Source organism: Macrobrachium rosenbergii, chromosome 50 (assembly GCF_040412425.1).
Source record: "Macrobrachium rosenbergii isolate ZJJX-2024 chromosome 50, ASM4041242v1, whole genome shotgun sequence".
NCBI classification, from domain to species: domain Eukaryota; kingdom Metazoa; phylum Arthropoda; class Malacostraca; order Decapoda; family Palaemonidae; genus Macrobrachium; species Macrobrachium rosenbergii.
The window spans coordinates 10,700,001-10,716,657 of record NC_089790.1 but is presented as its reverse complement, the minus strand read 5'-3'; the positions used below and the strand labels follow the sequence as shown (position 1 = coordinate 10,716,657).

Here is a 16,657-nt window from a genome sequence, read left to right as displayed (position 1 = left end):
ATAGAAAAATTAATACAAGTTACATTCTTACTTGAACTGTTGATTTGTGGACAAACCTGTGCAAAAACATTCCATGATATTAACCACATTATACACTTACAATGAAATTAAAAAATCTTCATTCATCCTTCATGCAATGGAAATTTGTAAATAAAGTAAGCTGAGTTTTTAAACCCAGCTCTGATAATTTATGAACGAAGAATGAATCTGCGAAATGGCTGTGATGATGTCGGTAGAATGCAACCAGCTGATGATTTTAAGATTGTAAACATTAGCAAAATGCAAATGGCCTGATTACTATGCTAATAAATTATGATACGACAATATGGTAATAATGCATGAAATATAATTGCATACAGTACATAAAACAACAGTTTTGTTAAAATTATCAGCATTCTTAATACAACTGTATTGTTTGGATATCTGTTGGTGTAACAACCTAACTGCAGCCAATAGCCTCTCTCTCTCTCTCTCACACACACACACACACATACATGTGCATATTTAAAGGAACAAAAGCAGCTGATTTTTAGGTTTTTGCTGACACAAAAGCCAGAAATGTTTAAAGTGCCTGAAGACACTGAAAGGTGCTAGATCAGAATTTAACAGTGTGCTTATAAAGTGGTTTAAGCTCCGACGTAGTAAAGACATAAGCATTTCTGGGGAGATGCTTACGGAGCAAGCCAGAATTTTAATGATGAACTGCATTTGGCCTTTGGCCTAAATTCTGTATTCTTAAACCTAATGAATGACATCGATTATTCATAAGCTTTGTTCTAGTCTTGATAGCACAACAATATACATGGAATGAGTTGGCAAAATTTTGTTTACATAGGGTTTTTTTGGGTGGTTTCTGTCATCCGGGATTTTCTGCGGTCCGGCAGTGGCCTGGTCCCAGGGAGCCGGTTTAAAAAGGTTGGACTGTATATATATGTATATATATATATATATATATATATATATATATATATATATATATATATATATATATATATATATATATATATATATATAAAACTCATTTTCAAGACTTGTTCTTCACTGTTGTTTGAAATTATGAAAACTGCAAAAAGCATGCTATACTTTCATGACTGTACTGTATTCTATACATTTAGGAATGGAGTTGGAATTCATTAAATATTCATGGATGAACTAAAGGTGACCAAATGAATAAGATGCCAAAACTGCTGCACTATATTCTTTTTTATATTATGAGTGCCATAACCTTAAGTTTACTTTAATGTCTTTAACTTCCTTTCATATTCATGATTTCATGAAGTGTACCATTACAGATACTCTTGAATATGGGACTTAGTTCACTGAGAAAAGAGATGTACAACTGGTTACACTTGACCATGTAATAACTGAACATTTTTCGTCTGCTGTGTCAATGTCCTCATACAAATAGAGCAACTTATGTAAATACAGTAGTTATAAATTACATGCATACAGTTACATCGAACTAAGGCATCCACTAACCTTAGAGGATAATGCTGTTGGGTGTAAAACAACTCTGCCTAATTCCTTATCATCTAAAGAAAGCATTGAGGCTGATTCAGTATACAATTTGCACTTCACTGCAGGCAATGGGTGAGTAGTAGTAAAATCTCCTTGTGTATCCCACCTAAAACAGAGGTAAAGTCACCTATAAGTACTGCAGAGTTTGTTATCATTAATCAGTTACCAAATACTCTTAAAATAAGAAAAGTTTATGTACATAGTATGCATTGTATTATATCCTTACAAGAACTGAGACAATTTTACACTAATGGCTATCTAAGATGAGTAAAAGAAGTTCATTATATATTTGTCAAAAGGCACAATAAAAGGGTGGTTCTGCTGTTTAATTTTCTTAATCTACACTTAAACACTAAATTCTGACATTTAATCTAGGCCAGTGTGAGTGGCAGTCCTCTCCTCTTATTGAGGAGGGGCACTATATAATTCAGCATTTTTTTTGTGAGTGCAAAGTCATCAAGAATCTGCGCTCTACTTTAACTGGTCTCCAAGAGAATGAGAGTTTCATATGCGTGAACAAAAAAAAAATAAATTACACCTAAAAACTTACATTGGTTTAGATGCTTCTGCTTGATCTGTTTGTAGCTTTTCTCCACTTCCTTCAACTTCCATAGTACAGTAAACTATTCTGTTAGGAGGTAGGTGCTTAATTTCACGTACCTCCATCACCAGCACCTGTCCAAAATCACAAAAGTCTTTATTCAGTAAAAAGTAACTTCCATTAGCTTCCCCTTAAAGCATCATATCTATCCACACATACATACATGCACACACAAATATATACAGTATATATAAATTAACATTTATCACTAGTCTCATCAATGGTATTGCTAAAGGAATAAATATCAAAGATAACTTGTTTTGTTGAACAAAGTGCAAATATATTGTGAATGTGAACATTACTGTATCATTAAAAAGAGTGAAAATTTTATAAGCCATTGATATATACTGTATTATGAAAATCCCGCAGGTTCTGGTAACTACGTTAGTTACCTTCGATTTCAGTACTGTACAGTAATTTTTATACCACACTGCCACATGAAGAGCTCATTAGATTCATTGTATATATTCAGTGAAATATTTTGCCTCACATTTCAAAACATACTACAGTACGTTAGTTTTATTATTTGAAAAATATTCTGCTAAATTCAAAAACAAAATCTATTGAAAAATAACAAGGTACTAACTATTGTATAGTCCAAATACATCCAATATCTATTTAAATTTCTATGAAAATAATTTTTTAACTGTGAAAGCTTTATTGCTTTCATGGTACAGCTTTACGGCTGGTACTTAAAAACTGGGTAATTTACAGTTATTTTGCTGTAGGTTATTTGTTTTATGTGTGTAAATTGCAGTTCCTAGCTCATTTTCTCTATGGCTTGAGGAAGATGTCAGAATGTAATCTCCAACTGAAAGAATTGTTTGATTTGCAGGTTGCAGTCATATCGCTACTGGATGATGTTCTCTAAGAAAACTTTGGATTTCTCCAAGATATATTCATGTTTCAAGTCACTTAACATTGCACTGAATGATGTAGTTATTGAAGGCATCACGTGAGAGTGGTCAGGTTTTGGTGATTTACAGTGGTAGACGTGTTACTTTGGAGTTGGTTAAAACTTTGATTAGTTATCTTTATTCTTTTAGCATTCTGTCTTCTCCATTTTGATAAGCTTTCCCTTTCGTCATTTAATTTAGTAATTTTTTGCAGTTCAAATTTCTAGAAGTAGAAACCTTAGCACTGACCGATTTTCACTGTTGCATTTACCTTTTTCAATTTTCCTTCCACATTTTACTTGTTTCACAAGGCTCCAGTCTTGCATGAGATTTTTACTTTATTTAGATTTAATACTATTAGGGGATGCAGAGGAATCCAAATTTGAACCTTTGTCATTATCAGTTACAGAAAAGATGAACCACGTTTTGAAACAAAACTGATGGCAGAGCTTAACAGTGAGACTTCTTAATCAACCCAGTTAGATACTCAAATTCTACAGGTGTAGGGACAAACTTTTCATTATTATCATGATCATTATCATTACTATTATTATTATGATGTTTAACCAGACCACCTAGTCAAAATATTCAACTCTGGTGGCTGGAAGGGTATTTTTCCGGGATAAAATCCTAAATTTATTTCATATAAGTCATTTCATTGAAAATTCAAAAACAGGACAGACCAAATTAAGTTTCCAACCTGTTGGATGAAGCCTGAGCATCCGCATAAAACGTTCAACTGCTAATATTGATCAGCATTCGCTGTGTACAGGAAATGAGTAATTTTGGATTATTTGTCAAATATCATGGTCGAGTGAAGGTATTAGTGAAGGTATTTGCAGCATCCCTTTGGGCCTCAGCTGCACCAGCTATTTAACCTTTTACTTTATCTCCATTCCTGCTTCATTTCTTACATCTTCCTGCCCATCCTCTCTTAATTATTACCGTTTTTCTTCATACAATTGTGGGGGTTTCTCCCAGTTTCAACTTTAGATCCCCTGTATCTACTTCACCTCATTTTATTTTGTAGATCCCATTATCTTGCTATCCAATCACTCTAAATCTCTCTTTTTATTGTATTAAGGACTGGATTACATGAATAATTTATTCATTCTATGGATCACATGAATGTGACCAATTTGTAGACAAAATAAAATTACCTCAGTGTGACCACTCTTTTTGGTATGAAAAAGGCCCTAATTCGATGAAGGGTTTCATCTGCTTGGATGTTATTTCTAGACTCATTATTTCACGTTTACCCCTTAATAAAGATTATGGCTTTTAAAAATTTTAAATAATCACTGACTGGAATGGCTACATTTCATATGGCCATAATAGCTGCCTTTGGCTTCCTTATTACTGTAGCCTTCATTTCCCTTAATGCCAATGTAAGCAGGAATCCAATATATTTCACCATTTACACCAGCTTCAACCAATATCTCAAATGATATCTTAATTTGTTTTATATGTGAGTTTTACTATTAAATTTTTGAAGTGCCTTTGTAACAAGTCTAGTCACTTAAAATTATAAATATTTGTCACTAGTGGTTATCCAACCTCAACCCCTTCCATGTTTTAAGAACAATTAAAATTACATTAAAGTTTATGCCGTGACATCAGGAACAGTCAGTCTGGAAATGAAAAAGGGAAAGGTCAAGCAGGAAAACTATGGAAATCACAGCTAATTTAGTTAAAACAGCAAAATATTGTCCCGTGTTATGTAAATCAGATTTAGGTAGTTAATAACCAATGGTCCACTACCCAGAGCAAGGGGATGGATGTTTTTAGTGTTAACAAAGGACCTCAAAAGTGAAGTCATCACTTGTCACTTTAAATTATAAAATAACCATTCAACCAGACCACTAAGAATCTTAACTTTTACATGGCTGGCCTAAAGGGTTTGTGGTGATAAAAGGGAGAAGATTAATAATGTTATACCTAATAAATAACTTTACTGTAAATTTCTGTTTGACTGGATAGGATGCACTGAAAATTTTTACAAGTTCTTAAAATGATTTCAATCCAGTATGTGTCATCCTTTCTTGACTGTAATTTATAATCCAGAGAAAATATGTTTTGTTGTTATTTTTGTATTGCATTCTCTACTCAGAGGAACAGTCAGAAGAGATGGTCAGTCAGTAAATAGGTGTTAAAAGGATGTGCCCAATTCTCAAATGGGATAATACCCCTCCCACATTTGTGTGTTTTTTGCACTGATGACTACCACAGCCTTACTGTGGGTTTTATCTGCTTTTGCTTATTGTTTGGCTTGGCAATTCACAAATCCTGCTATTCAGTGATATCACCTGATAATCCAACAAATTTTGGATTGTTTATCTTATTCATAGCTACTGTAAACTTCACTGCTTTGTCTGTATCTTCATTTCCTTTAGCGGTCACATGGGCAGATATCCTGCATAGCTCAACATTTACTCCAGTTTCATGTACTTTAAGGAAAGAGTACATGACCTATTGGGGAAGCAGTTTTAAGTCCTTTTATGGCCCTTCTGGAGTTGCTGAAAATTACACTTTTTCTACCCACAAATATTACAGCATACGCAACCCTTGTGGGAGATTTGGATCCATCTTTGTATGCTGCAAAGTGCGGGCCTTTCTTATGTTTTTTTTATGTATCTCTCTTGTAAGTGTAAAGCCAATAAATTTTATGAAAACCTACCAAGATCAAACTGATCAAATTATTTTCTATAAGTGATTATTCTAACTGCAGCTTTATATTACTCCATTAGTTACTTGAAAAATTATAATAGGATATGGGTGGCTTACTATTTACAACCAGTTTGGATTTGCTCAGAGAAGGTTTAAAAGCTCCAGTGTATGTTAGTATATTTATTACTTTTTATGAGCGTTCAGCCTTCAACATAGCAATATCTGAATGTTTTTATTAGAACTGCTTATTGAGATATCTTAAGAGGTTCCACAACTTTGACAGCAAGGCTAAATGCCAATGCATCCTTTTCTACTTGCAATGGACGAGACTGTGTTTGCTGAAAATGATTTCATTCCAATACATGTCATCCTTTGTTGACTGAAATTTGTAATCCAGAGAAAATATGTTTTGTTCTTATTTTTGTATTGCATTCTCTACTCTGAGGAACCATGAAACTATAAACCTTTCCCCGACTCAACTTTTTGAAAGAAATTATAAGAGGCACATTTTGATTGGGTCTGCACTTTGCTTATTACATTGCAAACTTTAATTGATTTTAAAATTTTGCTGAAGTTCCTTTGTTTTTTCTTCACAATACAATATTCTACTTCATGTATTGGTACTGGTATTTACTGAAATGTTAATTTCAGTGGTCTGGCTGAACTAATTTTCATAACTACCACAGTTGGAAATGAATAATTCACCCATACAGTTCCCATACCTACCATGTCACTAAAGTAAAAGGAGAAGTGTCCCTGTACACAGTATATGGCAATCCTGGGGTTACTAATTGTTTAACTATGATACCAACATCGTCAAGCACATCAGTCTTTTGGAATGAACACTGACTTACCTAGAGATGAGATTCAATCTAATTCACTCAATTATAATGAGCAATCTGAATCTTATTATTGGGAATGAGGAACTTTCTGGCAATTCTCAGAGGAGTAAAAGTGAAAACTTCACCATGGGAAAGAAATGACACAAACTAATTTGGATAAAATAATGAAAAAAAAAAATTATCAAGATAAAAAATGTTTTTTTACTGTTATCCATTTAAATAAAACATCTGAGATACATACTGCTATCAGAGATGCAAAATAAGCAATCATATCCATTGTACAGTCCTTCACCTGTTAGTTAATTCAAAATGATATTTACTATGTTAAAGTATACTTATCTATTAATTTTCTGCTAACACTGATCTTCATATGTACCTGTGAATTTCTGCCTTCAAAAGTGATATATTTTTCACATATAACAATGAATATACACATCCACACTCATGAACGTGAAAAGCTTTGAGACATTTCAACAATATTCAATCTACTTTGCAAATTCTTATATTTATAATGTATTTAGGTCTCTGAACAATTATAAGATGTGCATTTAACTTACCTCTAAACAAAAGGAAAGGACGACATCCATCTTGGAAAGCGTAACTTCATTATCCATGGAGTCACTATCCCGTCCACTCAAGGAGCTCTGAGACCTGCTGTTCGCGGGACCAGGAGCAATTATTAGAGTCTGACATCCACATCACACATGTACATAATTATGGAAGGTCAGGATACAGATTAAGTATTTGGGAGTTATTTTACCTGCAAAGCTACACCTTGGCAAATCTATAAGGAAATAGAAAATGATTTAAAATGCTTGTTTAATCAAAACTGTATTAATAATGCATATCATTCACTTGGGAGGGTAAAGTAGGACACCTTTTCCAGTTCTTTGAAGATATGTGGTGTATGTTTATGTTTAGTATAAATGTTATTGTTGTTATGAAGTACTCCATTCAATATAACTATCATATATAAATATCTTTTGAACGTAAGCATCCTGTTATCACATCTATTGCTTTACTACTCCAATAAAGAACATTCCCTATCTTGAATTTATAATTATGAAAAACTGAATTCAATGGCAAAACATAAAAATGATAGGCTAATAATTACAACACTTCCTGTTAGAATACTATCAAGAAAAATAAGAAAACTATCTGAATATCACTGAATAAATGAAACAAGAGTTTTTTACTGGAGAAATTTCCATTCACACACACATACAGACAACTATAAACCACAATTAACCTCACTAATGTTCATATTCCATGTGTACGAAAACCTAATGAATGACCCAGTATGCTTTGATGAATATTAATATAATGACTTTCTGCTTAAGTTTACTATTAAATTTATAATTGTCAGATATGAAAGTTTAAATGTAAAAGCGTACTAAAAAATATAAAATATATTTCACAGTTATTCAAATATCAGATTTCCTGAAATAATCTACATCATTTTTAAATGCTAACATGAAATCTTCTATAGTAAGATACTGCAAGGAAGATAGCTCCCTTATCCTGTAAACAGTGGACTTGCTTTAAGGAATAATTACGTGGTGTCAAAATTTACGTACTTAACTAATTCACTGACTGCACAGTATATATACAGTACTGTAGTACTTACTGTAGTACGTAAATGTGCACCTAACCATTACATGTACAAATACCATTGATGATATTCGTAAAACAAAATTATGCTTTTATTAACGAGAAATGCAGGTTGTCATTTATGATGTTTAATTATTACTATTATCATTATTATTTTTTTATCATTATTATTTTTTATCTCAGTCATCCTATTCGACTGGGTGGTATTTGTAGTGTGGGGTTCCGGGTTGCATCTTGCCTCCTTAGGAGTCCATCACTTTTCTCACTAAGTGCGTTGTTTCTAATAGCACACTCTTCTGCGTGAGTCCTGGAGCTACTTCAGCATCTAGTTTTTCCAGGTTCCTTTTCAGGGATCTTGGGATCGTGCCTAGTGTTCCTATGATTATGGGTACAATTTCCACTGGCATATCCCATATCCTTCTTATTTCTATTTTCAGGTCTTGACACTTATCAATTTTTTCTCTTTCTTTCTTGTCTACTCTGGTGTTCCATGGTACTGCAACATCAACGAGTAATACTTTCCTCTTGATTTTGTCAATCAGCATCATCATCATTATTATTGTTAATATTATTATTATTATTATTATTATTATTATTATTATTATTATTATTGTTATTATTATTATTATCATCATCATTAACCAACCACTGAGGGAACACCCATACTTTAACAGGAATGTCCTGAAGGAGCTTTTCTCAGTAAAATACACCTCATTTAATAAATTACAACTTGTTAAAAAACCGCTACTGGTTCTGATAATTATCCTTTCAAGATTTGTTTCCAGTACTGTACTGTACAACTTGATATACTCGTTCTTGATTGTAAATACGAAAGGAATTGTTGAACATTTTCTGTACTATTCTGGGATGGGTCATGTAGGTTATTCATCAAAAATCCACGGGTCAAACAAGTGTGACCAATGCAAAGGCAGGATATATTACGGATTTGTTTCACCAGTCCACTATGTTGAAAATACTTATCTCTCAATTGCATGAATTGAAAATGAAGACTCATAAAATTTCCTTACTTGATTTATTTTCAAAACCTGACATTCATTGTGGAGTGGACTGAAGCATTAACTTCAGTGTGAAGCTATTTTTGGTTCAAAGAGCTTCGTAATCTAACAAAAGATTTGAACTACTTTAATTTGTTATTAACAGATTCAGTATTCTATAAAGTCTGCAAGTTATATAAAATAATGGATTTTTAATAAATGTTTGGCTACTTATTACAATCCCTATATCCTTTAAGTACACATGAACCAGGATCCAACATATTTCACAATTACACCAATCTTCTTATAAATGTGGAATGAAAACTTTGCATCCTGGACAGAAAGATTTTCACAAATATTCTGATCTTCTAATCACACCACAAAAAGTAATGTAGTGAAAACTGATGCATTATTGGGCAAAGAAAACTTGCCTGTTTTAACGGAAAATACAAAAAATCCAGCACCAGATGATGATTTGAAGCCGTAGGTATAACTTTCATAAGTAACAGCTTGTATATTATATTGTGTGCTATTTATCATGTTTCAGGGTACTTATCCAAGGATGGGAGAATTCTAGTACTAGAGAAAAGTTGTCTACATTTGCTGACTTGAACATTCTGTTTGCTATAACTGGGAATGGTGGTGAAAGATTATTAAAAAGTGCCTCTCTAATTGAAAAGTTTTTTAGTTGGTGAGAAGCTTAAATGAATTTTCATTGCACTTCATACAATACTAAGAGACAGTAAAATCTTTGCCTAGTTTTATTATTGCTATAATAATAGCATGTAGCCATCCTCTTGGAAAAGGTTTCGTCCGAAGGAGGTCACAGAATCAAAGTACTGTAACTAGCTTTTGGCAGAGGGGTTTGGGTATTTATCAACTCGTAAGATATCGTAGTGACCCGGGGCTGAGCTACTACAGAAAGAAATGGCAAATTCTAATTCATTAATTTTAAATAATTTATTATGATAAAAATGTTAGCTATACAATTATAAAATTTCCGCTGAATATTTTTTTATCTCCATAGCACTATGCATCAAGGTTCTACTAAGTGCTTTCCAAGATTATCAATATTACAAACGGATCATATGTTAAGGAAAATTCTCAGTGGTCTTATGTCTGACTCATCAATTTTAAAAAATCTGCCAGGTTTCTAGAATTGTTGTGCTGTGTTATGTTGAGATTTACTGATTTCATTAAATCTATTTTACAGAATTACAATGTAATCTGTGCAACATGTAAGTGCAGAGACTATAAAAGGTTATGATGGGAAAAAAAAAAATCATTTAAGGGACTTTAAAGTAATTATCTCTCTCTCTGTACTTGGATAAATAAATTCTTTACCTACAATACTTAAGAAGTCAAGTATATTTATGTGATAGCAGTTATGACAATCCCACTGTGAGGTTGATAACTAGAAGAGAAAGTGTTAACCTACATATGGGAATTGAGGCCTGATATAATAAAACTGTCAGTAACAATCATTTCCACCACATGGAAAAGAAACTTACATATTTATCCTAACAAAGAACAAAAACCTGTGCACTTCTATTCTTTGTTATTCAAAAGGATAAGGATGTCTTTATAAAATACAGATAACCTAGGGAGAACTTGCCAACGGAAGTAGTTCATGTAATCTAATGAATTATGAGTCACCCTACTTCATCATGATAACCTTCATTTGAATGTGAAAGTTTATTTACCACTCATAACAACTGTGCCACAAATGGATCAATGTGTGATCATAAAATTCCACAAATATTACGATGTTTACTGTTGTTTCATCCAAGCCTTCACTGCAAGAGTAAGTAATCAAACACCAATGCAATTTCAAGGGCAGAAAGATGCTTGAGAAACCTTATGAAATGAGTGTTGAATAAAGCTGTAAAATCACTTGGAAAAAAAATCTGAGGGCTTCAGAAGAGCTGAGGAGTTAGATGACAAAACTTTTATAATTTGAGGTGGAAGTGAAGATGATGAGACTTGTCAAAGACAAAAGAATTGAATAGGGAATTTATTCAGACCAGAACTGTACAGGAAGAGGAATCACAATGAAAAGAAAAAAACTAAAAACCTGTATTGTGTTGGTAAAGACCTTTTCACTGTTGAGTAAAGAACTTGTCTATTTGAAAGAGGGTTACTGACAGAATCATGACCTTTAATGTTATAAAACATACACGAACATACTACCTAATTCACATTAGTATGTATACCTTCCAATAAGTAAGGTCAGACCTGAAGTAGATCCTGACAGACTGATTTAGAGATTTTAGGAATACAGTATATGCCAAGCACTGGTAGCAGATCCCGAGATATAGGGCTCGGAGATACTCTTCCACCAAGATCCAAAGGGAACAGAAGAACCAAATCTACCAGAAGAGGACTAAGATGAGTAGAACAAGTATGTGCAAGCATCACCCATGGAAGAAACTGTAGCAATACAGAGAAGAGCCAAAATGGCTATTAGTGCAGTGAACTTATTTTTATCCTACTGCAAAATATAACGCATTATTTCCTGTATAGTACAAACTTACATATAGTAATACTGTAGTAAATTCTGCATTATATAAATTTTTTTTTCAAAATGAATGAGCCGTGGTATGAAATATACTCACTTTTTCTATTCATATTAAAATATATCTGAATCAGTATCCCAGCAGAGTAAATAAGGATCCATTCTGTTATAAAATGGCAATGCTTGAACAGTCAGAAGTTACAAGTAGCTCTGAAGTCTTAACATGTGGGCAAATTCAGTAAATGAAAGATATAAATATTAAAACATGTATACCTGCATATTGCTGTAATATTTACAGCAACAAATATTAACATAACAATCATAATGATGGAATAGTTAAGATTACAATAAATAGATAACACCGAGTCATGGAAAACTTGGTATCTGTTGAGTATATGCAACTCTAGTCTTATATCTCATTTGACATAATCCAATTTAGTCCAAAACTATTTACAAACTGGTTCTAGTAACAAATAAGATGAACTGTCCTATATAATACCCCAATGGTAAAATGATGAAAGATCAATCCGGTAACCTAAAATTAGTAAACTGTTGAGACTTGTAAAAATACTGATTTTATTTTAAAAATATTATATTTGTAACTTTCAAATGAACACTTGAGCAATTAAAAAGTTGATGTAAAAAAACAAATGAAAACTTGTGCAATTAAAAAGTTGATGTAAAAAACTGACAGAAAAAATGGAGACTAAATTGTCAGAAAAAGCAGTGTCTGTGAGTTAATATAGCTCCCCTTTCTTGAATATTTAAATTGTCACTAAAATACAGATATTAATAATTTGATATCCATCTGCTAAGGCTGTGAATTAGAAATTATGAGGATTTATCGTGAACTATATCTAAAAAAATGAGGAGTCTCAACATCTTACATCTTGAGCCCAGCAGCAAAATCATCTGACACCGCCACCAACCAATGAGAATTCAGCCCCTGTACCCCTAGGCTTCCATTAACTTCAACCTACTCCCCCACAACAAATACTTGTATCACTTTTGCATTTCTCTCATTCCTTACATTCCTTACTGGACTCTCTCTACATATCCACCTACGCCTACTTCAAAACAAGAGACAATAAACAACATCAGAATAACTTTCCATAATCTTTGAGAATTAGTTACAGCGTAATAAGGTGCACAGAGAAGGCTCTGTAACTGAATCCCACTGAAACAGTAATTGGTCTCAGATTATGAAGGTATAAAGTTGTCTTCAAACCACTGTTATGAATAACTAGGGAAAACAAATGATCAAGATAAAATAATAATTACAAGTAAAGGAAAAACAAGAGACCTCTTAAATGAAAAGTGATGATCAGAAAGAATAAAATACTCTGGGTGTCCTGGAAGGTACTGTCAGTTTTGACCACAGTTCCTTTAATTGTATATCTCTCGCCACACTAATTTATTGTAAGGAAGGTATACAAATCATCCATAACATACCAGGAATGTTCAGGTATAATGACTAAAATTGATAATATATACAATATATTATACAGTATATATGAATATATATATTACCTTAATTATCCATATGGGCACTATCTGCAACTTGGCACTATACGCATGCAACCGTGGCCTATCACATTGTATACGTTTACATAAAATAAACAAAAAGCCTTTCATTTGGTTTGCAACACTGCACTGGCAGCAGAAAGTGATGGTAACACTGTTAATAGTTCATACAGCACACTGGTAAAGGGGTATTGTGGGGGGATACACTGGGTAACTGCATTTGAGGTGTAGGGTCCAGAGAGCTGAATGAGGAGGACTGGGAGAACTTTACTGCTTGGGAGCTTTCGCAGCTGCTGAAGGCTCAAAACCAACAATATCATATAAAATGTCATTTTGTTTAGTGCCTGTGAGTTGCTGATAGAGATGTGTCATGACCATGTCATAGAAGTTTCGTGCATGGGAGAGCAATCCTTTTCTTGGAAGCCCTTGCAAATATTATTGGCTCCTATGCAATGACATTATATACACAGTATTTTTGTTAATCGACTTCACGTGGCTGATAAATGCGTCATGACTACATCATAACAGTTTTGCTCTCTCATTGGCTGCTTGTGAAGACCCTCTACAAACCTCAATCCTCTTCCGACCAGTTTGCCACTTTGTGACCGCCTATGTGTGTGTTTTGTGTGTGTGTAGATTAAGCCACTCTGCTACTCAGAAGTCCTCTCCCCTCTCACTCCCCTCCCATGTATGTACACGTACACATATCCATCATGCTGAGGTAAACTATGCACTTGCTGTGCATTTGTTAACCTTTCTCATTCTCTCTCTCTCTCTCTGTTCTATTCTTTATAAAAAAGATGCTTTTTTCAAGTCCAGCCCATTTAAGCAGTTTCAGCACTGCTCACAGGAAGGAGAGAGAGAGAGAGAGAGAGAGAGAGAGAGAGAGAGAGAGAGAGAGAGAGAGAGAGAGAGAGAGAGAGAGAGAGAGAGAGAAGCAGTTTCAGCACTGCTCACAGAAGAGAGAGAGAGAGAGAGAGATTTTTATTTCAGACATCCCAGTGACTGACAACTCCATAACGGAATGGGCAATGCTTGTCCTCCTCTTTGAATGGAAAAGGCTCCCAGTGGATGAGGCTTCCCTGCATTTCAGAGCCCTTATGGTTATGGTCTATGGGAGTTCTATGCAAGGCTCCACCTCCTCTCCATTCTAACCTAAACCACTATCCTAAAAATGACTACGAGTTGCCTCAGGGACAGGAGAGAAGCATTTGGCGGGCTCGACCATGTTTCTCCCTAGTGTCACCTTCCTCTAACACGCCTGCCAACAGAATTTTACTGCGCCCAAGGTTTTCACTCCTCCAAAGTCAAGAAGGCCCCCATATGACTCAAAGTCATACAAGTCTCCAGTTGTCCCTACAGGGTCTTCCAGCAATGGAAAGAAGGTAACAACAACAGCATCCTTTTTTGTGAGGCAAGTCCACTGAAGGAAAGGGAAAGCCACTCCTGGAATGCCTGTTAAGGGCAAGACCAGTGGTCAACTGTCATTGCACCACACAGTGGAGGTCCTACCCTTGGAAACACAGCATCGTCTGCACTGCGTTGGGATGTCAGTGATCATATCCTCTCCCCCCTTTAAGGGATTTTTTTCTAACGAAACTGGCCCCCCTTGGAGAACTATGTGCAAACAGCCCTATGAAAAGAAGCCATAGACAAAGATGTTTATTTGTCACCAAGCATGACTCATCAGTGTCTCCAACTAGGACTCCTCCAAACAGAGGCTGATCCTTGACCTTTCAAGGCTGTACAACCACATGGTGTGCAGGACATTCTGGATGACAAACACTGCATTGCACTCTATCAGACAGTATGTCTAATTGAGTCCTGGTGAGACCATGTGGGTAAGTCCTTTGAGGTCTCACAGCAGTACCAAAATTAGGTTTTTCCTTGTTAAACCACTCTTTTTTTTATTACACTTGCAATCAGTCTTTCTAATTTGCTCTTACACGACAGTGATTTTAACTATGTGTTCAGTAAAGAGCTGGTTATGTAATATATGCTGCTTCAGGTCATGGTTATATAACAGTATATATTTAAGAACAATGGTATTAGCAACACAGAGTAATAAATGATGCTTTTATGTATCAGGATAAAATGTTAAGTATTAGTTACGTTTTTAGTATCCTTCATGTAAAGCAAATCTAAGTTTTATTTTTAGATATATACTATATATATAATATAATATATATATATATATATATATATATATATATATATATATATATATATATATATATATATATATATATATATATATATATATATATATATATATATATATATATATATATATATATATAATCTAGAAAACACCAAAATCACCATCATAAGCAAATTTTGTGATAACAAAGCAAGTCTGTATCACCCAACATGAAACTGCAAACAAGACATTGAACTGGGCTTGAGTATCTTACTGTAGAAAACTGCTAAAAATAAAATACTGTACAAAAAACTTCTAAACTGTAATATTTCCATTTTAGAGATATAAAAGCTTATTTTCCCAGATCTAAAAGTTACATAAATTTACACCTAACCTTTCCTACTTTCACTAATTCAGCCATAGGTGATATAACCTTAGCAATTAAAAGGTTCTCATAATTTCTGTTTGTCTCAGAGGTTAAAAATCTTAACACATCTGCAGTTAAAGATGTCCATGTAATTTTCCTAATAATTCATATGTATATGTAGTATGGATTATTGTTTGATATAATATATAATCCCATGAGTTTTACAGATAAATTCTTTTGGCTTTCAGAGAACTAAATATCATCAGTTCTGCTTGAAAGAATTAAAGATTAACAATTAAGGTGTCGTGTAAAGATTCTAGTGTGAAACATCTCAATCATCATTCTTAAATAATGACCTATATGTGGAAGATGGATATAATGCTGCATTAGTGTGATACTTTCAACTTATACAATTAGCAAAGAAATTTACCAGTCAATCTTACCAAGTGATGAATATGAAAAAAATGGGATAACATATCTGTAGATAATTAAATTATTTGAGAAATTCACAGATTTTCAAATTAAACATTAGTTCATTACATGACAAAAATCACACACAAGTATAAACCAACACAAACATACATACAAACAAACACTAGCATACATACCAATTATCTTGAGTCCATCCAAAGGAAAAGACATTTATTAAAATTATTCAAACATACTCTACATAGAACTGGAAGTTAGACTGCATAAAACAGTACGTACTATATTTTCTAGACTTATGAATGGTTAACAACTATTTGCATCAAATACATTTCATATGGATCTAAACTTCCTCATATATTACACTTCTTTATCCTTTATACCTTGAGAAAATGATCATGTCATAAAATTCCAAGTTCCATACATAATACAATATACAACAGGTTTTGAGGAAACAGTATAATGTTGATATATCTCAATAAAACCAGAGACCTTATTTTATTAAAATTGCATACTTACATAAGTTTAATGTTAGCAAAAAACTTCCAAGTGGTG

The 16,657-nt window shown here is 33.5% G+C and overlaps 1 protein-coding gene across 42 annotated transcripts in view; it reads right to left on the bottom strand.

Moving 5' to 3' along the window:
• Positions 1 to 16,657, bottom strand: part of Cadps (calcium-dependent secretion activator 1) — a 760,773-nt gene that overhangs the window by 149,193 nt on the left and 594,923 nt on the right. For 39 of the 42 annotated variants that reach the window (XM_067093725.1, XM_067093755.1, XM_067093754.1 and 36 more), the window contains 3 exons: positions 7,082 to 7,178; positions 2,069 to 2,193; positions 1,480 to 1,624 (listed from right to left, as the gene is read on the bottom strand). In XM_067093725.1, the coding sequence (XP_066949826.1) occupies positions 1,480 to 1,624; positions 2,069 to 2,193; positions 7,082 to 7,178 (367 nt within the window). The remainder of the gene's footprint in view (positions 1 to 1,479; positions 1,625 to 2,068; positions 2,194 to 7,081; positions 7,179 to 16,657) is intronic. The other 3 variants (XM_067093740.1, XM_067093743.1, XM_067093749.1) reach the window with 1 other exon arrangement.